The sequence below is a fragment of the Thermobia domestica genome, chromosome 9, assembly GCF_964235325.1.
Source record: "Thermobia domestica chromosome 9, izTheDome1.hap1.1, whole genome shotgun sequence".
Taxonomy (NCBI): domain Eukaryota; kingdom Metazoa; phylum Arthropoda; class Insecta; order Zygentoma; family Lepismatidae; genus Thermobia; species Thermobia domestica.
Genome location: NC_137462.1, coordinates 98733773 through 98757236, shown reverse-complemented (window position 1 = coordinate 98757236; position 23464 = coordinate 98733773). Strand labels below are relative to the sequence as shown.

The following is a 23464-nucleotide window of genomic DNA, read 5'->3' as shown; positions in this document are numbered from 1 at the left end:
ACGATCCTTAACACTTCCGACATCGCGCCAAAGGATTCCGTGTTCACTGCTTTCAAGGCTTATCGTTTGCCTACTTTGGACCAATCATAAATTCAGAGCATATGTCAAAATTCGGCTGCCTAGTCTGGGAATTTCACCTTGCAGGGAATAATATGTTCACCCATTGAACATTAATGAAATATGAATTTTGGATTGCGTATGCGTGACTTCCTTTACGCTTATAAGGGCCACTATCCACAGTCGAATTCGACATAGGGCATTTTGAAATTTGGCTTTTTCGCGATTTTGGACAGCCCTAGCTCTGAAACTGTGAACTTCTTGCCATAGATCCATACGAACTTTTTCTCTTACTTTGATGTGAGGAATCACCTCTTACAGTTTGTCTGTATAGTTCATTAGCACCCTGTATATATATGGGACTTCAAGATATTAAAAAAAATATATCTTTAAAATTTAAAGGTTCTAGATAAAAGTTGATCTTAGCAACTTAAATCTCGTACTAAAATAGCAACTGTCTTGAAAAAATAGCAATTTAAATCTCAGACTAAAAAGCGAGTGATATTTATACAAGAAAAAGAAGTTTTTAATCAAAGCCTACCAAGGAATAGTGGTGGATATTGGAAGTCAGATTTTAGGGAGACTATAAGAATGGGAATACCAAACAGCTGCACGAAAATAAATAAATAAATAAATAAATAGCAGAAGATATATAAATACTGTTTATCAGTTTGTCTAAAGAGTATTGGAGACTTTTGGAGGTCAAAATTAAGAATACATTTATTGTGATTTGAAAATAATATTATAAACCACATATTTGCACCATTTCGCTCGATGACCTTCTCCCATTTTCCCGTCAACAACATAATTCCGTCGTTATAGCACTTCTATGAATTCTCGTCAAAAAATTGTGACACGTGGTTTCCAGACGCCTGTGATGAAACTAACTTAACACAATTCAGGGAATTCTGCAGAGACCGAAACAAATGATAGTTTGACGGTTCTAGGTTCGTTTTTTTAAGATGGATGCATTAAAACTTCCCAGTCAAGTTCTTTCAATTTCTGTTGGGTCGTTAAAGATGTGTGCTGTTTGGTGTTGTGAGCGTGATATACGACGATCTTTCTTTGATCAGTTCCGTTCGTTTCTTTTGAGTTGCTAGGTGCACTTGGGCTAATTGTTGACTCTACAGGTCCGTGTCTGTCGTTCTGCCCGAATGGAGCAGCGCATGATGCAGGATGCCTTTCCAATCCCACCAAACGTACAGCAAAACCATTCTGTGTGTCAGTGTGGGCTTTGCCACACAGTGTCGAGGATCTTCTCGCTTCAACAACTACCTTTTCCACACTGTTGTCGTGGGTTAACCACTTTCCATTATTTGTGTTCATCCGCTTCAGAAATGGCTCGAGTTCGTTACGATAATAGATGAAATTCGATCAAGTAAATGTTTTTGAGTCAGATTATGTAGCGCCTAAACGCTGAGGCTTTTCTTTGGAGTATGTTTAGTACAAGGGATCCAGAAGCACGTAAAAACACAAAATTTACAGGAGAAATGAATGATGCAGGTACTTAGACGTAACATAACGTAACCAAATCTAACCTAACCTAACATAAACTAACCTAAGCTAACCTGAACTAACCTAAACTAACCTACTAACCTAATATTAGTAGAAATAAGCGAAATTATATATATATATATATATATATATATATATATATATATATATATATATATATATATATTTGGGGGGGGGAAATCATGCGGGATCCCTATACTAATATAACATAAACTAATCTAACCTAACCTAAACTAAACTAATCTAACCTACCCTAAATTAACCGAATGTGAACAGAAATTACCAAAATTGTAACATTTTTAGAGAAAAGAACTGGACCCCTTCTGCTAAACATAGGCCCTTTTTTCTTTTTGGATCCAGCTTTCTCTAAATGGTTTAATACTATTTGGTGATGGATATTTTGGTCATTCGCGATATCATGACAGCTTACATACGAATTTTGCTCAACTTTTGCCAGAATATCATCCCCTTTGTTGTGATTGGTCGCAAACTGTAAGGAGCATCTTAGACATTGAAATTTTCAGAATGAAAGGACTGAATCATCTTTTGGCTATTATAAGAATTCCAACACTTACTTTCACATTTACTAGCATCAACTGTCAACTGTCAAGTGAACTTACGCCTGATCCACTGCGACTTATATACTCTGAGAATTGACACATTAACGCCATCTCGTGTGCAAAAGGCTCAATACTTTTTGGACGCTCTGAGATTACACAGTAACACATTGAATTTTCGCAAATTTGATTATCCCTTCTGTAAAAGTAAACTAGTAAGAGAATCTCGTTGACCAACCATCTAAAAGTAAAAGGGCGCTAAATTCAATAAAAAGTTGGGAGAGCTAGATACGCTGAATAGACCGGTATTAGGACATTTGCAGTAGTACAACCAGAAAACCAGTTTTTCTGGGAAATTTACGGCACGTTCAAAACTTTGCCTTACAGAGTGAGACATTTGCGGTAAACTCCATTGAATGTGTGCAAAAGCATCCATTTCATCCCCCGTTAATCTAAATAGAATGAATATAAAAATAAAGGGGATGATTTTGTAGATGGAACATCCTAATATTATGTGATGCATTCTGAATGTGATGCATGATCCATTCTGATTTTGGTAGATTATGGATATATATAAGAGGCTAATGTAAACCACCTAGTGTAAACTATCACAGTAACCGAAACCTCTAACAAGGTACTTCGCGAAATGTCCCCTCGAGATTCGTATAAAATTGATTCAAATGCAAAGTTCTTCGCACCCCAACGTGTATTGTACTAATTTTAGCGGCCCATAACGGTAATTTGCATGTAAATTGCATATTTATGGGTCTTCATGTATCCGGAATGAAGACACAAAATCATACACCACTGTAACGCTCGGACACAAAATTGCTTTTAGTTTCTTTAGATATAACTGGACATGATGTGGGCATATGCAAAACAAATTGAATCAAGTACTGCTTCTCTGACACATGTTACCCACCCCTGCCGCCATCTTGGATTCAAGTTTCACTTTTTCAAATGGGAACAGGGGCAAGTGATACATCAAATTCGCGTACAATTTTCTCGGAAATTCACTGGTGTAGTGAATTTTACCGTAGCTTGTACCGTTTGAAAGGTATTGCATGTTAAATCAGTCCAGGCACTTTGCGAATAGACATTGTAGAGTGATATCAGTTACGCTTACGTTTTTGATGTTGACAAATCAAAACAATTTCTAACTGAAAAAATGCTGTAGTTATAAACAAACTCTTTAAAACATTAGTGTCATAATCTTACTACATTTCTGTGAGTGATTATTACTTTCATGTTATACTATGACGAGAAAGTATTGTATTAGGGTCAAAATGCCTGAAGTAAATCCAGATACGACCAGATTTGGGCGAAGACCTTCGATTTTCGTATTGACGTCTGTGTGTCTGTATGTATGTACGTTCAGAGAATATTTCGTCGACGATAAATCACGTAAAAGATTGTATATACACACGGGGCCCTGCACAATTTTCTATTTGGTTCAATATTCCTAAAGGACTTGATATTTAACATGCAATACCTTGCAAACGGTACAAACTACGATTAAATTCTCTACACCAATGAATTTCCGAGAAAATTGTACATGGATTTGGTGTATCACTTGCACCTATTCCCATTTGAAAAAAAATAAACTTGAATCCAATATGGCGGATCCAAGATGGCGGCCGGGAGGTAATATGTGTCAGAGAAGCAGTACTTGATTCATTCATGTCCATTCATGTCCAGTTACACCTAAAGAAACTAAAAGCAATTTTGTGTCCGAGTGTAGTTCTGTTATTGAAGCATAATGGGAAAAGCAAAAGACCTTTCTCTGCGTAAAATGGAAGTTAACATAATACTTCTGGTGGAAATAAGATATACACGGCAATACACTGCTAGTAGAGTTGGGACAGAATCTCTGTTGAAATGAACAAGAGCCAAATAGGGTTGGGAAGTGTGGGCGAAAACCAAAGCTATCGCTAAGAGGTTTTAGAAAACTAAAAAGATTGGCTCTGGGAAACAGAAGTGCAACTTATAATAGACTTCAGCATAAAAATGGCTGAGTATAGTCAAGACATATGGCCTGAAAGTGTTCGAAGGATTCTTTGTGCCGAGGGAATAAAAAGCACAGGTCAAGAAAGAAAACAAAAATTAAAGTCTACTCCAATCATGGCAAAGCGCCTTGAATGGGCACGGGGCCTAGAATACTGGACTGCAGATGATTGGAGAATAGTGTGTTTCAGTGATGTATCATGTAGGCCTATCTTTGTGTCTGATCAATGTTAACAATATGTGCGACGTTGACCTGGGAGGAATTCAAGTTGGAATATAAACCGTGAAGCATCCTACTTCAGTCATGGTCTGAGGTGTGATGTCTGTTTTCAGGCCTGGAAGACTGTATATAGTAGAGAGGACAATGAAACACGACTAATACCAACAACTTCTTCAAGAAGAACTGCTTTCCCAGACTGCACTCTGGTTTGATGACGTACAATTCATCTTTATGCATGATGGAGAACCATTTCACCGGGCCAAAGCTGTGACAAAATTCTTCGAGGACAACGAAATTAGTGTTCTTCCGTGGCCAGGCACTAGTCCTGATATGAACCCGATTGAAAACTTTTGGAGCTTCATGAAAGAAAAACTAGAGAAGAAGCACATTAGAACCAAACTTCAATTGGTCAAGGAGATCAACAATTTGTGACATCACGATGCTGAATTGAAGGCAAAATGTGCTAAACGCGTACACAGGATGCCACAAAGGATAAAAGACTTAATAAAAAATAAGGGATTTAATAAGAAATATTAATCTTTGTATGAGAGATAATTTTCTTATAAGTATTTCATTTCATTTTTTGTTTCCAATTTTTATATACACACTTTATAGTAATTATATTTGAATGTTACGTACTCACTTGTTTTATTGATATTGAAAAGCATATGCCACACCCACTGGAAATTAGGACAGAGTTACAAAGTAGTAATTTGGACTAAGTTCGAACGTATTTTCTCACATAATATTGTAAGAACAGTAAAATATTCAGAAACTGAATGTTGAGTGTAATAATTTGAACACGTCTGTAGTTTCATCATAGCATCGTTGTGGAGCATCATCCTAAGGTCGATTTTCTTTTCTTTTTCTTTTTTTTTTTCAATTTCGTTATTTACAATGAAGTGGTGATACACCTACATTTCAAGACAGTTTTATTTGTGTGTTTCATATTAATTTTCTTAGATTAGATGTACTTAAGTATCTAAAGTCAATCCAGTCATAGTATTAGCAAAACCAAAACATTCATACAATCCACTTTAATAATACCATAGTCTATCACATCGCTTTATTCAATCAAGCACATGTAAATCTGTACAACTTAAGTAGCGAAAGGTTAGATAAAACTTCTTTTGATGAACCTTGGTTATATTGATTTGGGCAAGGTAGTAGTATACATGAGAACCCCTGATCTGCGTTTCTTCTGTGTTCTATTACCACTTCTACATGAAATACCATAAATTTTCTACGTAGTGCAATAGTAAGAAGTATCCATGTGCACAAGACATGCGATATGCGTTAAATCCCCCCCCCCCACACACACATAGTCATAGATAAAGTACAAGGGCACTACATATGCAGATATAAAGTACAGGTACGTTCTTTTTTATTTTCGTATCAGTCGATAAGTAAATAAAAGTCGCTTTGTTACCCCCTTTGTAAGTTCGTACATACTCAATGAATAATCCCTAAAAGTATGAGCGTCTTGCTCCTTCGGGAACTAATGCAGCTTCATGTATACTATATCCTTGGGCAATTTGAATTGAAAAGAAAAAAATCCTTATGTCTTCCAACGAAATCTTATCAAACTTTAGTGATAATGAGCTCTCCTCACTCATTTAGTAGCTACAGTGCGTGTGGTTTTGGTGCGTCTGACTCCGGGCATGATTCTCGGTGAAAGAGCACAAAATAAATGGATTTTATTATCATTCTTTCCATAATCATGTGTACTAACCCAACTTAACATAATCTTAGAACGTTGGATTAAAAATTTCATTCTTTCTGGTAACAGTGCAAAAATGAATTTAATAGGCTGTGCATTGAAATCAAACACTTAGTTATGGAAAAATACCTAAGTTTCTCTCAAACATGACTTGAGACTTTCATCTTGTTCACCAAGTGCCGTAGTGATTATCTTTCTCATGAACGTCTTTTCTTGCAGAAGATTTCTTATCTGATGAAAAGTCATGGATAGACTCAATCATATTTCCTGACAGCAGCGAAGAGAAAAAAGTCGTGGATGGTTCTGAGTGTGTTAGATCATGCAAAGGCAGAAGTTTAACATGTTACTATCAATTTGTTCTTGAGGATTACGCTACGTATACAGAGTAAGTTTTCTAAAGTTTAACGTAACTGTTTAACGTAAATTTAACACTATAACTATTTAGAATCTAATAGTATTCTATAGAAATAGACCTTATGAAAGTTGAAGAAAACAATCGCAATCCCAAATATCTAATACTCGAAAGCTTGTAGTTTATGGTTTATTTGATTCTAAAGTTTGTTTGGAAAAAGGCTTTAACTTCACAATTTTCATTAAAAAGCAGATCCCCGTTTTCAATTTCAAGAAATTGTTGAAGCTGGGTGTTAGTTTCGGGAAAATTTATTTAGGGGTCACTTGCACTGAGAAAAATCCGTTCTCCGGACAGCGGTACATTGTACCAATATACGGAATCCTCTTGCTTACTACAGAAATCAGTATGGAGCATACGTAATCCATATGCTACATACACACTGTCCTTAGATGTTACATCATGCCGTTGCAGGATGTCTGACATCTAACAGTTTTCCGTATATCACATTCATATACTTATGTTACATTCCTCAGCTCTATGTAGTCCATTTGTATGTGAGATCCTGACCACCTATATTGTTTCATACGGAAAGTACATATAAATGGAACACTGTATTATAAAACATGCGTTTTCAGTTATACGTCTGCTGTACGTTAAGTCCAAAAACTACAGAAATTACGCATGTAACCTACCTTTTAAAGTATGCCACCTACAATTTTCTTTCTCAGTGTGGTAAAAACTCATTTACAAGTGAATAAATTATATAGGATTTTTATTGTATTCACTGCAATATTACATTGCATTTCATATAATAGGGTTAATCCACTTTTCTCGGATGTGGGAAAACACTTTAATTTGGTCTTCACTTCGGGAAAAGTCATATTACTCTAAACTGCATTTTGATACCAATTGCCATCATGATTAAGATGAACATACGTCCCGTTTTGAGAAAAAAAGTTCCAACTTATAATCTTAGTTTAAAAAGAGGTATGTTATAATATGTGCTCTTGCTGATCAATAGACAACTTTTCAGCTCAAAATAGAAGAGTTCAATATAAAACGACAAAATAAAGTTTATTGTAATACAGGTGTCCACATGAAACCTCCCTGATTACAAATATTAATTGCATAGAAACTATAGTCCCAGAGAATAACTGTTTGCACTTTTATATGGGCCCCTTAGTATCTCCCAGAATGTCCAGTCGATCAATCTCCCGTCATGTGTTGTGTAGCATGTCCGGTGTGATCTAGTTGATGGCTTCTTCAATTTTGTGACGAAGAGCAGGAATATCACGTGCAGGTGTGGGTAGACTCTATCTTTGACATAGCCCCATAGGAAGAAATCCAATGGGTTATGTCGAGAGATCGTGGTGGCCAAGGACTGGGGCCATCAGGTCCAATCCATCGCTGTGGAAACGTTCGGTGTAAAGCCCTACGAACATCTAAACACCAGTACGGTGGGGCACCATATTGTTGAAATATCACGTTCAGTTGCAAAGGGAGTAGCTGTGGATAAGCAAAGTGTTCAAGCATATCCAGACAAACGGGACCAGTTATTGTGCGCTTCATGAAGAAAAATGGTCTGATAATTCTATCGTGTCCCAAAGCACACTACACACCTCACTTTCTCGCTATCTCTGAAATATTCACGAACAACGTATGGGGGTTCGGAACCCCTAATGCCCATATTGTGATGAATCACTTTGCCTGATATGCGGAAGGTTGCCTCATCACTGAAAATCACCCTCTCCAAGTAATCGGGACCAACTTCGACCCGTTCCAGAATCTCCATTGCAATTGCAAATCTGGTTCGTTTTGGTAGGTCATCGGGATTTAACGCCTGAACGATTTACACCTTATATGCATACAAACGCAGTCTTTTATGGAATATCTTATGGACCGTTAAATGTGAGATGTTCAGCTCGCGTGACGCTCCGCGAACTGACTTTGTTGGGCTTCTAGTGAAGGCCTCCCTGATCCCATCCACAGTTTTCTCAGACGTTCATGCTTTGCCCGAGCCAGGCTGTCGGTTAACACTCCCCGTGGCTAAAAACTTCTCAAACCATGTTTTAATGGTGTTGACGTCTGGTGGGTCCCGTTGGTACTTTCATCTGAAGTTCCTTTGCACAGTAATTGATGATTTAGTCTCAGCCAAGCACACCACCCACTACTCTCTCTCTTATGCTGTTGTCATCTTTGTTCATGAACACCTCCAACAAATAACAAAGTTCATATAAATTTTATTACTGAACACCTGTAACAAATAACAAAAATTAACAATCAACAACAACAACAACAAGAACAAAAACGGTTTGAGTTGCTCTTCAAGATGCCGCAAACCGTTATTCTCTGGAACTAATCATTCCCAGGAATTAATATTTGTAATCAGGGACGTTTCATGTGGATACCCTGTATAATTAACTATATCTTTGTTATTTAACACTGTCTTATTATGTTTCCATCTACACATAAACATGCATTTTGTTTCATATTTCCGTTGTGAAATTATTACTTTATTACAAAATAGTTTTGACTGGGACTTCTTTCGGTGACCAATTTTTCGCTGTTGAAGTTGAATCGCTGATTCGAGAAACGTCATAAATCAGCCATAGGCCGAAAATGAGTTTACATACAGCTTTGTTTTTTGATTGGTAGCTACACCGTTGGGTTGTGATATGTCACAAGTCACGCTAATATTTCGTGCAATATCGAGCTGCAACAAGTGTTCCTGAGTTGAGAAACGTCACAAATCATTGACTTACGGCATTATTGACATTATTGACTTATGACGTTTCTGAAATCAGCGATTCAATTATGGTTACCATAATCGTAGTGAATTAACGAAAATGTGTACATATTAGAGAATGGTGCACGCTTATGCCATGCGGAATCAATGCAGAACGTTTTCTGCTACGTGTTTTCCAAGTAGCAGAACTCTAATCAAGAACACCAGCGAGCATGTATGGAGAATAAAAGTATGGAAGTGTTTTCACTCATGTAACACTATGATAATAACACACAGATCTTACTTACTTGAAGATAATATGCGCTTAGTGACATTTAATTAACTACTCGCGTATTAATAAAATATCTGCATATTTGGCAGATAATGCACATCATACGCATATAAAACGCATGGACATTTAAGTAGCCCCCCATTTTTGTAATAATTTTTTGAGAAAATATATTTTATTGTATATTAAAAACATTTCTTTCTAAACAAAAAAGAGAAAATTAGACAGATAAAAACTTGAGTTAACACTTAAAAAAAAAAAAAAAAAAAAAAAAACTAAATACAGAATTCCACGCGCGATTGGGAATGTCTAATAACGCATATGAAGTGGTAAATAAAGCGATTACATATAAATTGCATTTACTAAGCCACTGAGCTGTATGTAGAGGAATGTTGCATATCATCAGGAAACAATGAAGACATAAAACACCACAGAATCGGGAATACTTAATAAAATCACGCTAATGGGCCTTGTAAAATTGCAATTTTAATACGTAGCGAATTTTTGAATTCTATTTATTGCAATAGATAGCTGGAGCGATTATCTCGGTTTGAGTTCGTTAATGGAATTAGTTTGTTAATATCTTCACGGGTAATGTTGATTTACGTCCACCCGTCAGCCCACAAGGTAACCCTTGAACGAAAGCATTTTTTTTTTTTTTTTTTTAGTTCTGTCTATCACAATAGTTAGCTATAGAGCGGTTATCTTAGCCGAATTTCGTTAATGGAGTCAATTCATTCATATTTGTGCGGGTAACAGCGACTTTAATGGTGGCTACTCATGTTCTACAGGGTGGCCCAAAAGTAGGTATACACCCCTGCATTGATTTGCTTCGGTTCTTCCGAGCTTAAGATGTAAGTAAAACATATTAAGAACAAATAATAAAGAAACTAAGTCTACCTGATGGATAACAATAAGAAATTATATAAAATGCAATGAGCTGATCAGTATGGTACTGTGTACCTACTTTTGGGCCACCCTGTATGTCTCACTATTGAAACTGGAGATGCAACGGCTGCAGAGGAAACTATTATTATTATTATTATTATTATTATTATTATTATTATTATTATTATTATTATTATTATTATTATTATTATTATTATTATTATTATTATTATTATTATTATGAAAAAACGAAGTTTGTATCCACAAGCTTCTTGTCTGAGAAATTTTGGATTTCTTTGAACATTTAGATTTTAACGAAGAAATAAACAGCACGTTGTATCTTTCTTTCCTCATCATAACATGAAAGACGTTTACGTGTAATTACTGTATTCTGAAGAAAACAAACACAAAAAACTCAAGAAATAAAGAAAATCGGTCACTCGATAGGAAAAAAGAAGAGGCGAATCAGTGGACACAGTAAGTTTTCTAGGATTAGGAATTAGATTTCTGGACTTTCGGTATCTATGGCCATGTTAGCCCGTCACGTATGAGGGATGACTTCCCACGCTGATCACAATAACCGGGAAAGTGAAGGAAGGAAGCGGCCTGGAACCTGTACGTTAGATACCATCCTGTCATTTGCCTAGTGCAAACATCGTACAATTCGGTTTTCCAAATGCTAAATTCTCGTCACTATTCTAAATGTACATATCTTCCTCTGACATTTACTAATACAAGCAAATATAAACTTCCTTTCTAGACACACACACACATATGATGTACAGTCAAAAGAAACCATATTGAATTGTGGATTTCTTATTTCCCTTCTGTTCTGCTTTCTGGGGCCGTGGCCAGATTATTATGACTCGTCCAGGATCTGTACTGCTAATGGTTTTACTGTCTTTCCATCCTCTACTCATTCGGCAAATGCGGGTGTCAATCCGATGCCCTCCTTTTGAAGTTGAAGTTTTAATATCCAACATTGTAGATGACTTAAATACGTAAATTATTGGATTTCTCTGAACTAATTTAGAAGTGGTTAAGAAAACAAGACAAATCTAATAGTTAAACTGGCTACGATTTGAATTGTATTCCTCGCTACTCTACTATAAGCTACCCGTTTCATAGTCAATTTTCGTGTTTATTGCTTATTAATCGAATCTTATCTAATCATATATCACATGAGAATTATTTTGTACAGTCAGTCGTTTAATACAATGAGAAAGCTGGTGATCTGGATAGAACTTCATCCAATCTATACATCAGATTTTATCCCGAGTTTTTTCAGTATTAACCTGTATTGTATGAAAATGGAAGAATTTAATCAAAGGCATGAACATTTAAACCACAAGTAGGAAATAATAAATATTAGAATTCGCATAATACTAAGTAACCATAAACCTAAGTAATTTGTTCTGTTACTATTTATTTCTTTTAGTGCTTGTAAGAACTGCACAGAAAATATCAAAGATTGTTACCAGCCTCAGTGTATTACAGGTGATGGCTATGAAACAGCTGTAAAATCTATCAACAGGATGATGCCGGGACCTTCAATTCAGGTGAGTGTTGGGAAGGTAACCCATATCATTGTATATGCAGTACATTTGCTGTACTCTAGGCTTACTGGTAATGATAACAGATTTCGGACGAAGTAGCTGAGTAGTAACTTTTTTTTTTTCTTTTTTTTTAATGTGGTTTACCTGCATGCGACAGACAGTTGCAACTAGAGTTGGGGCTCTTTGACAAGAGTTGAGGCTGTCTCGTTTCGATTTTTTAAAATTATTTGATTTGAGTTTAGCGTCCCTTTGAGAAGCAAGACTATACAGAGTGGCCCAAAAGTAGGTATACAGTTCCGTATTGATCGGTCATGACATTTTATATAATTTACTTATTATTATCCATACAGATATTGATTTAGTTTCTTCCTTATCTGTTCTTAATTTATTTTAACTTATACCTTAAGCTCGGAACAATCCAAAGCAAGTAAATTCATTATCTTAATAAATTAAAATGTCGCACTTGATTGATGTTGGTCTGTATACCTACTTTTGGGCCACTTTGTATGAGACATGTACCTACAGATTAATGTGGGATCCAAACCACATAAGCTTCCGCCAGGAATCGAACTCATGTATTCCGAGCCAAAGGCGCATGCGCTACCTATATACTCACAAGGAAACTCACTCTCTTCTCGAAATCGTGTCATGAAAGTGATATCTCGTTTTACAAAGTGTATGTTTTTCCTATTGGAAAAGCTCTATCTCGTCACCCTCGTCGTGGGCAACCGTAGCAGAACTGCGATGTTGTAGCGAAAGTGCTTTTACTGTATGTTTACGAAAATGAAATAAAATGGATAAAAATTGAAGTAGCAAGCAGTACACGCAGCACAGTTTACGGAGACTGCTATACTACGCAGTGGTAAGTAGAATGAATGTTCTGTGAAGGCAGGGATGCTGGAAACTTGAAGACGTAATTCTGGTAGCATTGTTTCTATTTATCTGAGGATAGTCTGCGCGTGATTTGCACGGAAGTAGGAGTACGCCATTAAATTTTGGAGGAGATACTTTATTACCGATAAGTTGCATCACATTAAATGCCACATGAAATTTCTGACATGTAATCACTGTTATGCACTTGTATATACAAGATTTTAACAGGAACCAGTGAAACAATAATGAATCCCTGGAAATTTTAACCATTATGGATGAAATGAAACCATGGTGGAAATGGGAGAAAGTTGAATAGGACCTGAATTTAACTGTATCTTCTTCATTCTTGTAGCTCTTTCCAGAGCGGCCGGCCATGGAACTTGAGCACGGAACCTCCTAATTATAGAACAAGAACGCTAATACTATTATAATTATTATTGTTTAAATCGCACCTACCGAGACACTTGTCTCCCAGATCATCTTTGTCAATATTCTTCGTATTCCAATGGGCAGGGACTTGAACACAGAAATATCGAGAACAGTTAAAAATCCGACTATACTCTTCAGAGGGGCTCAAACCTCCGATGGATTGCGCTTCAAGATTCCAAACCGAATGCCTGAGACACTCAGCTGTTACCATCATCAACACCCAATCTATACTCGTTCGAAATACGAAAGAAGGAATGGCGAATTCCAATGGCAGAAGCAAAATTAAGTCATTGTAGAAGTCCCGGTTATAATATTAAGTTTGAATTATGGTAGGTAGAAAATTGGTAATTATGTTTATTAATAGTGTAATATTAAATACATGAAGATTAAGGGTTGCAATAGAAAGAGTTGTTTAATATTACAATCCTTTCTCGAATCATCTCTGTATTCTTTTACAAAAGATTTCCACTAAGACATATTATTACAGCTATCTGATCAGGTCACTATCCATCTAGTTCACAGCAATTATTCCATTTTGTGGAAATTAAGGTGCTTGATATTGCTTTTGTAAAGTGACGAGTTTAGCATGACCAACAAGCTACCAAGTTTGTGTTAATTTTATTTTTTTCTCCTTTGGAAATTAAGTTGTAAGCGAAGAAGGTATTCGTGGCAAACATCTTATAATATACACAAGAAAACAATTAGAAAATTTGTGTACGAAAATGTCATTTTGAGTAAAGTGGGGTGACTGCTTGATTCATGCTTGCTACAAGTTGATAGTAACATTGCCTCTCAGTGCCTAAATTTTTACTTAGATATATCAGGCGTGTTGCAAGCTAGAAACTAAAGCAGGAGCATCATTTAGGGGTTAAGGGCTTGCCCTATGATTTTCATATATATATAAAATTTAACTAGTGATGCTATGTATTATAGAACCAAGCGAAAGTTTTTTTTAAAAAAGAAAAACTGTTTTATAATTTAAATTAAATCAGGAGGGGTTCAATAGCTTCTCCTTGCTTTGAACCTGAATATATAGAAATCTTAATTGTAGTTATACCTGCCACGGGTTGGTGCGAATTTTTCGCGGGTATGGTTATATATATAAGGTATTAAGAGTCGATTATGTCAAAAAAGTATTGTACGTGTAATGAATTCCTAGTGAGACCCTTATTGTAAATCTGCATCATCATATTCTCGTTTGCCAATAATAAATATTCGAGCATGCCAAACTAATTTAGTGCTAGTGAGAATGAAAGTAATTAACGTAATACTTAATTACCTTTATTATATCGGTAAATATATATTCCAATATAATCTATCCAATAATATTTGCTTCACTGAAAAGATTCATATACCTAGTAGGTATAAACTCATACAATCAATTACAGATCAACAGTAACATTTTCACCTAATTTTTAATAGGACAAACTTTTCCCAAGCTATAAATCTAACTGTGCGTACATGTGACAACTTGAAACATGGAGAATTTTACTCCGTTATTCTTGATACATTACAATCCTAAACACTCAGATAATTGTTGCAAGTGGAGGGAAGACACATGACAAGTTTTATTAAAATCGGATAAATTTTACGAGAGTTATCATGGAATACACGGATGGTCAAAGAGACAGAGATAGAGCCTGTGTCTGGCCGAGCTCGGACACCGAACATAGCCATCTTTATCCCTCAGACTATTTGCCCTTGTCCATCAAATTTAGTTCAGATTCGGTGAGTAATTACCGAGAAATAAAGTACCACTTACAAGTCGAACAGAGCTGAACGAGCCTGTTCCTGGCTGAGCTCAGCCGCGAAATAAAGCGATTTTTATCCCTTAGATGATGGGCTACTTGCCAACGAATAGGTTCGGTAAGTAGTTACCGAGAATAAAGTACCACATATAATTCGAGCCGAACCTGTCTCTAGTGAAGCTCAGCTATTAAATATAGTAAACTTTATTACTCAGACGTTGGACTACCTGCCCACCACATTTCGTACAGATGCGGGAAGTAGTTAACTGAGAAATAAATTATACAAGTCGAGCCGAGCCGACCTTGTCCCTGGCGGAGCTCGGATACTAAATATAGCAAGTTTTATTTTTTAGACAATTAGTATTTTTCCAACAAATTTCGTTCAGATCCAGTTAGTAGTTATCGAAAATTAAAGTATCACGTACAAATCGAGCCGAGCCTAGCTTGTCCGTGGCCGAGCGTGGCTACCAAATCTAACGATCTTTACTTCACAGACCATGAGGTACACAGAGAAAAATCCGTTCTCCGGACAGCGGCATATTCGGTATCCTCTTGCTTACTATAGAAATCAGTACGGAGCATACGTTATCCGTATGTTACATAGGCACTGCCCTTAGGTGTTACATCATACCGTTGCAGGATGTCTGACATCTAACAATTTTCCGTATATCACATGCATATACTTATGTTACATTCCTCAGCTATATGTTATATACGTCCATTTGTATGTGAGATCCTGACCGCCTACATTGTTTCATACGGAAAGTACGTGTAGATGAAACACTTATACGGAAAGTATTATAAAACATGCGTTTTCAGTTATACGTCTGCTGTACGTCAAGTCGAAAAATTACAGGAATTATGCATGTAACCTATCTTTTTAAGTACGCCACCTACATTTTTTTCCCTCAGTGTACTTGCCCATCAAATTTCGTTCAGATCCGGCCAGTAGTTATCGAGATATAAAATTCCACATACAAGTCAAGCCGAACCTGTTCCTGGTGGAGCTCGACTACTAAATATAGCAAGCTTTATTTCTTATGGACGTTGTTTTACTTGCCACCAAATTTTGTTCAGATTCGGCGAGTAGTTACCGAGAAATAAGGGACCACTCATACATACACGCACATTAACCTGGAGGAAACTATAACATCCTGTGTGTTTACGACGGGAGCTAAAAACGTTAAAGTACTTATACCGGCTGATCTCCTCACCATTAAGCTCTAGTTGACGCTCCTAAACTTAAGTCAAACTTATTGTCCTAAAGAAGAATATGTTTGTTTATTTTAGGTGTGCAAAGGTGACACAATAGTTGTTGATGTCATAAACAAAATAAAAGGTGAAGGTACTACAATCCATTGGCATGGAATTCTACAGCGTGGAACACCTTACACGGATGGGTCTTTTATGGTGACGCAATGCAATATCGAAGAGGCATCTACTTTCAGATATTCATTCCCAGCAGAAGATGCAGGCACCTATTTCTATCACTCTCATTCAGGTATATATAGCAATTTCTTGTTTTCCCTACAACATAGTGATCGTAGTTCTTCCATTATCATTCACTCACCTTAATCCTCTGTCTCCCTTAGTCTTACAGGAATACCCATGGGACGTTGAACTGAAAAGTTTCAGTTTTTCTTTTCAAATGGCACTCTTAATAGTAAAATTAAATAAAGTGCTTAAATTGCAGGAAGGATGCATGATGTTAAAAATCTATGAACAATTTTAGGAAAAATGCTATTGTAATATATACTTTTAAGATTATCATCGTTTACCGTATTTGAAAAGCCGAAGACGGCTTACACTAATATCTTGATGCCTAAATGGTTACTTTACACATTAACTTCTTCTGCAATAATATAACTACATGAGATTCATTTTTGAAATATGAAAGTCATTTATTTTCAGTGGCGGCTCCTGACTAAATGAAGTGATAATGCCAAAATTGTGCAAAGTAAAAGAACATATCCACAAAAAAAGGATCATACAAAGGCACAAGTAACTCGTTTTATAATTATTTTATTACACAATAATTAGTGATAGATAGGTACATATAGAGTGTTAATGAACTTTACCGAAAAACTATACGAGATAATTCCTCATATGAAAATAAGAGAAAAAATTCATATAGGTTTGTAGTGAAAAGTACATACTTTTAGGGTTAGGACTGCTCAAAATCGTGGAAAGCTGCATTGCAACACCCGGTTATTTGAATTCGAGAAACTGAAGTGGCGGTCCAAAGCAGCGTTAAGAAGTCACACATAGGCTATTAAAAAATGTGTAATTCAGCAACGTGCAATGTGCCTCAAGGAATCCCTAGGGTGCATAATTCCCGGACATGCTCCTAATAGAATCTTTCGATTGCTTTGCCTTCAAGGTAGATCCGAAGTAGGCAAAAGCTAAGTCCTGAGAGTAGTGAATATGGAATGCCCGGCGGGATGTCAGAAATTTTAGGGACCGTCAGCACCATGGTCCCTTGTGTTCTTAATAACGCGTGCTGCGATGTTTGTCTTATGCTTATACGTTAAAAAAGTAAAATATACCGTGATAAAATATATTGTTTAACTGTACCGTTGACTTCTTTTCTTTTAAGTATCCCAAATATGCACTAACAAGGATAAAGCAGACTTTGGTAAAAGAGCTTCGGGGCCATTTTTCGCGAGGTGGTAGTGGTCATTTAAAGTGTTAATACTACAAACTCTGAGAGCGCAATAGACATAAATAGCAGAGAAAAGGAGTCTTAAAATTTTCGATTCGCCGTGTATATCAAACGACGAGTAAATTTATCAAGCAATGGCGTGGCAGAGTGAGGAGCACCTGCGGCTCACTGCGAAAGGTCTTGGGTTCGATTTACGGTCGAGTCAATTTTTTTGTTTTTTGCTTCAACCAATAAAGTAGTCTTCACCATATGTTTATAATTAATGAAACAATTAAAATGTTCAAATCAATTGTAAAATCTTTCAATATTTCATGTTAACTAGCAACAAAATGTAATCTATTGCGCAAATATATTGATATCACGATTTATATTGATATCACGAAGGTGGATGAGGAGGAAATCCCTTTGGTAATACTGGATGTTGTAATGAGCAAAAGAGATTTCCCCCTCATTCCTATTGTAATTCTCACACTGTCAACAGATGTAGACACGAAGCATCAAGAACATTTTTTCCACAATGACTGTGGTAACTATAATATAACTCATGATATCAATATATTTCGGACTACATTTCATTTGGTTGCTAGTTAACATGGAACATTGAATGATTTTACAACTAATTTGAACATTTCTGTTGTTTTATTAACTACAAACATATAGTGAATTAATTTACTTGTAGTTACAAATGGCTACTTCATTGCTTGAAGCAAAAAACAAGAAATGTTGACTGGAGCGGGAATCGAACCTTGGACCCTTTGCACGTGAGCCGCAGATGCTTCTCACTATCCATGCTGTCACTTGCTAACTTTACGCGTCGGGGTATGACATATGCGGCGAGTCGAAAACTTTAAGACCCTTTTTCTCAGTTATTTTTGACTATTGCGCTCTCCCAGTTTGTAATATTAACACCTTAAATGTGCACTACCTCCTCGCGAAAAATAGCCCTTAAATTCCTTTAGCAAAGTCTGCTTTCTCCTTGTAAGTCAGTGACGCCAAAGTTTGTCCAGCTTGCGTCACCTTCGAAGAAAATACACGGAAGACAGAATGAAGTTTTTACTACATCACAACCACAAATCCAACCTGTTTTTCAAATACATGTTAGGGGCCGCGGTGGCTCAGTGGTAGAGCGTTCACCTCTGGTGCTTGGGGTCCCGGGTTCGATCCCAGCCCCCGCCAAGTGAACTTTGTGGTGGACAAACACCGTGTGCGTGGGTTTTCTCGGGGTTCTCCCGTTTCCTCCCACTTTCTTCATTCCACCATTTCACTCATCATTACCGTCTCCTTTAGCCTAACCGGCATAACCGTGGGACGTAAAACTCAAAGATTTAATTTCATTTTTTTCAAATACATGTTCTTGTTAAATTGACGCAATTTTTCTTTATAACGGGTCATCTGCTTCATACATAATTTTAAATCAGGCATTATTCCTAAATTTTTATGCGTTAGTTTGTCGCCATATAATAGCGACTAAAACGTGGATCTGATTATTTTTTTTAATAAAAAAATTAAGAAGGAAAGTAGAGAACAGCGCTATAATAAAAGGCACATCAGAGATACATAATTCACACGTTACTCTATGCAATTAATGATTTCTCTGAATTAAATCCAATGACAAAATATAATAAATAATATGTAGTTAGACAGTAGCTAGCTTGGAAATAAAAGAATGCAAACAAGTGAACTAGGAGACACGTGATGCAATCCCAGGCGATTTCGAATCCGAAAGAAATCTCCCGCTTGCAGCCTGCCTCAACGGTGGCATAACAAGCTAGTTATTCCTCCTTACTTTCGTACTGAGTCCCGAGTAACACGCATGCGCAGAAAGCAGTTTTCAGACCATCGGGAGAGCCCGGAGAAATCTGGTACTCGAGTGCTTCTAAGCTCTTTCAATCACCGCACGAATCAAACCATCTTCTCGTAGGTAATGCTGACTCTGCAATTAAAGTATCGTGGGCTAAATTGAGTACCTGGTTCCTTAGTAGGTCAAATAATACAATTTTTGCATTATTTGGGGTAGTGCAATGGCACATTGGCTCTTCACCATCTGCCCCTTCCATTTATTTTATCTTATACGAAGAGACACTCGCTTGTGTAATATGAAAAATGATCTTGAATGACAACAGATTCCTTTGCATTTGCTCAAATAACTGCTTGCTGGTGTTTTAATGGGTACCTGAGGAGCGAGGCTGTTTCTCCCTGTTATGATAACACTAATGGCTGACATAATCTTTTCATTAACAACTACATAAAAATAAAACATCAAGAAAGTGATGTTCAAATATAAATAGTCAAAAATGACACATGGAAACGAAACAAAAGTAAAATTCCGACAGAACGTTAAAAAGCTAAAAGAATAAATAACAAAATACAAAAGTATACCTAAAAGTAAATTTTAAAAAATACCAATAATAGTAACACATAACAGAAAAATAAATTAAAAATTTATAAAAAGAAGACCTCAGAGTACGTTAACTCTTCCCGTCTCACAAATAAAAATGAGAATACGGTCAATAGAGATCTATTATCCCGTAAGACATAATGAAAAGTTTTATTTATCCCTAAACTCTTTCTGAGGTCTGACGGTGAGTATCCTGAACATTCTACAATAATGTGTCGTGTACTCAGTGGAACGATCCATTCTTCATAATACGGATGATTAGCGCCACACACTAAACAGGAATGAGTGAAATGAGAGAGTGTCCGGTACGAAAGTGTGTAAGAATTTCTTCATCTAGGCAACTAGTGCGCGACGATGTCTGTCAGGTGTCCAAAATAAGTTTTATTGAGTAAAACATTTCCGTTGGCCTGGTTCCAATCCGCTTTGCTAATGCAAGCGCATCAGTTGGACGAAGTGGTTGCGGAGATTCGAAAACGGGAGAGGGTGCTCCAATGCAATGTAGGTGTGTACACTGTAATGATTGCTGGATGTTGCAGTATTCTTGACTGCTGTGTCGGCACACTCGTTTCCTCGAATGCCGACGTGCACCGGTACCCAGCAGACAACGGGGACACAGTTGTGTTGCTGTAGCTGATGGCATCTCTCAAGAATGTCTTGCACTAGAGGCTGCTTAGTAAAGGAATTTGGCGCGTTTATTACAAAGCTTTGTGAGTTGGTACAGATAAACACACGACTAAGCGAATGCTGAAACACGTGATCGAGAGCAACCTTAACTGCTGTTAGCTCAATAGAAAATACTGAACGCTGGCGATGCAGATTAAATTCCGAACTGTCATCGTCTATGACGAAAGCACAACTAACGTAATTCCCAATTTTTGAACTTCGGTATTAAAACACATTAAAATTGGGGTACTACTCCAACAAGGCTGTGAACTCTTGTTGATATTCCTGGACACTTGTGACTGTTTGGTGTGTGCTTGACAAAGGTCGAGTCTTTATGGAGTCAACAGCCATGGCGAAGAGCACCAACGTGCCCCAAACAAGGAGATGGTCAGTTAAATTTGTCTACAGATAGAATAGGGATTTCTTAAGCATGAACGTACCAAGAGCGAATGTTCTGCATATCGGTCATAAATCTGGCAACCACGTAACGGATAGCTGCAACATTGGTCTGAAATGAAACGCATCTGGGCTGACGACAAGTTAAGCTAAAGATCGTTCCTTTGCTTCTGCGTAAAGGCTAACAACAGAACTGATATGGATAGCACCAGTAGCTAGTCGAATGCCCAGGTGATGAACTGTGTCAAATTGCTTCAGCAGGTAGAAACGAGCAGATGAATGAATGATACAACCGTAGTCAAATTTTGACAGAATAGGCTAAGATATAATCGCAATAGAATAATACAATCAGTATCCCAGGTGCGGGGGAAAAATATATAAAACAAGTTTATAGTTCGGAGACCAGAGCAGTAAATATTCCGAAAGTATAGTGCGCACGTTAAGCAGTGATCAAAAGCCAAGCCCATAAATCTCACCATGTCAACAAATAAGATATATGCCATTGAGATACAAGTCCGCACTAACAAGGTAAGTTCGTTAGCCTCAAAGTGCCAACGGAAGTGATTAAGAATCTCGGAATAGCTGTACATCTCGGGAAAAATACCAAGAGACTTTGAGAAAAGCATATTGGTACCTATCCCGAAGAGGAAAGGCGCACGGAAATGCGAAGAACACAGAACGTTAAGTTTGCTTTCCCATGCATCAAAAGTACTGTGCAAAATTATCACATAATGAATAGAGGAGAAGATCAAAGAACGGTTATCGGAGGACCAGTTTGGATTCAGGAGGAAAAGAGGAACAAGGGAAGCAATACTGAGTCTACGGTTGATAATGGAACAGCACATCAGAATAAACAAACCAATTGTGATAGCATTTGTAGATATAGAGAAAGTTTTTGATAACGTAGATTGGAATATCATGTCCAGAGCGTTGAAGAAGCTGAGAGTAGATTACAGAGACAGAAGAATAATATACCAACTTTATAGGAACCAGACAGCTGTTATAGGAAGAGATCAGAAGGAAGCAAGAATAAGTAAAGGAGTGAGGCAAGGATGTGGACTTTCACCTCTCTTGTTCAACGTGTATATAGAAGAGGCTATGAAAGAATTGTTGGATGAAAACGAGAAAGGCATAAAGTAAATGGTCAGGTTTTCAGCACAATAAGGTTTGCAGATGACACAGCATTGATAGCGGAGAACGATGAGGACATGCAGGAAGCACTTTCAAACTTGAATGGCGAACTGGAAAAAACATGCAAAATGAAGATAAATAAGAAGAAAACGAAAGTGATAAAGTGCATAAGAGCAGGACAGGAAAGGCCAAACGTATGGCTAGATGGAGAGAAAATTTAAGACGTTAAGACGTTTCGCTATTTAGGAAGTCTAGTATCCTCGGTCAGAAGAAGTGAAAAAGACGTAAGTTCCAGAATAGCACAGGCTAAACAAGCATTCAATAGGAAAAGAGGACTACTAACATCAAGAAATGTGTCGCTGGACGTTCGTAAACAATTTATTAAGACACTGGTATGGAGCGTGGCGCTGTACGGATCAGAGACGTGGACATTGAGAAAAGCTGAAATATCCAAGCTGGAAGCATTTGAAATGTAGTGTTGGCGCAGAATGCTGCGCATATCATGGACCGAAAGGAAAAGGAATGAAGACGTACTAAAGAAAGCTAATGAAGGACGACAGATCATGAAGATAATAGGAAAAAGAAGAAACAGCATGCTTGGCCATCTTATTCGACACTCCGATTGGATCACTGTGCTGATAGAGGGAAAGGCAGAAGGAAAACCAGGAAAAGGAAGACCAAGGATGGAATATCTAGATGCAGTTACGAAGAAGAGGCCTTATCAACGTATAAAACAGCTCTGCCAAGCGAGAGAAAAGTTTTAAAATTTCCATGTTGCCCACCAACCTATGGTTGAGGTGAACAAGAAGACTAACCCAATCTAACGCCATAAAAGTGTTTTTTTTTAATTGATGACCTATTGTCAATCTGCACGCAAAAATATTACAGGAGAGTGGACACACAGGAGATCTGAAATTATCGATGCGTAAAGATAATGGTGTATTTAAGATATTTTTTTGAGAGCGGTGCTCCCGTAAGCTCTTATTATTTCTTTTTGGGAACAGTTTTTATCTTATTGTTTTTTGTATCTAAATGTTAAATACTTCACTTTTGCTGCCCTAACTTATCTCTGATTGAGGAAAAGTGATCGATAAACTAGGTATAAAAACACTGTTCTAAGAAGGATGAAGGATGATTGGAGACAGGAAAAATGAAAATTTCGCTATAACCACATCCTAATATACGAACGGTAAAAACCGGTCGAATTAAGTGACAGCAATAACAACATTGAAAATGTAAAACAACGATAGTTGTAACATTCCTTGACGACTGGAACACACT

General features: G+C 37.0%; 1 protein-coding gene across 1 annotated transcript in view; it reads left to right on the top strand.

Moving 5' to 3' along the window:
- The window catches only part of LOC145694877 (multicopper oxidase 3-like), a 92230-nt gene that overhangs the window by 28146 nt on the left and 40620 nt on the right, over positions 1-23464 (top strand). Inside the window, exons 2-4 of the mRNA XM_081771585.1 lie at positions 6293-6458; positions 11766-11886; positions 16224-16434. Of these exons, the coding sequence (XP_081627711.1) occupies positions 6293-6458; positions 11766-11886; positions 16224-16434 (498 nt within the window). The remainder of the gene's footprint in view (positions 1-6292; positions 6459-11765; positions 11887-16223; positions 16435-23464) is intronic.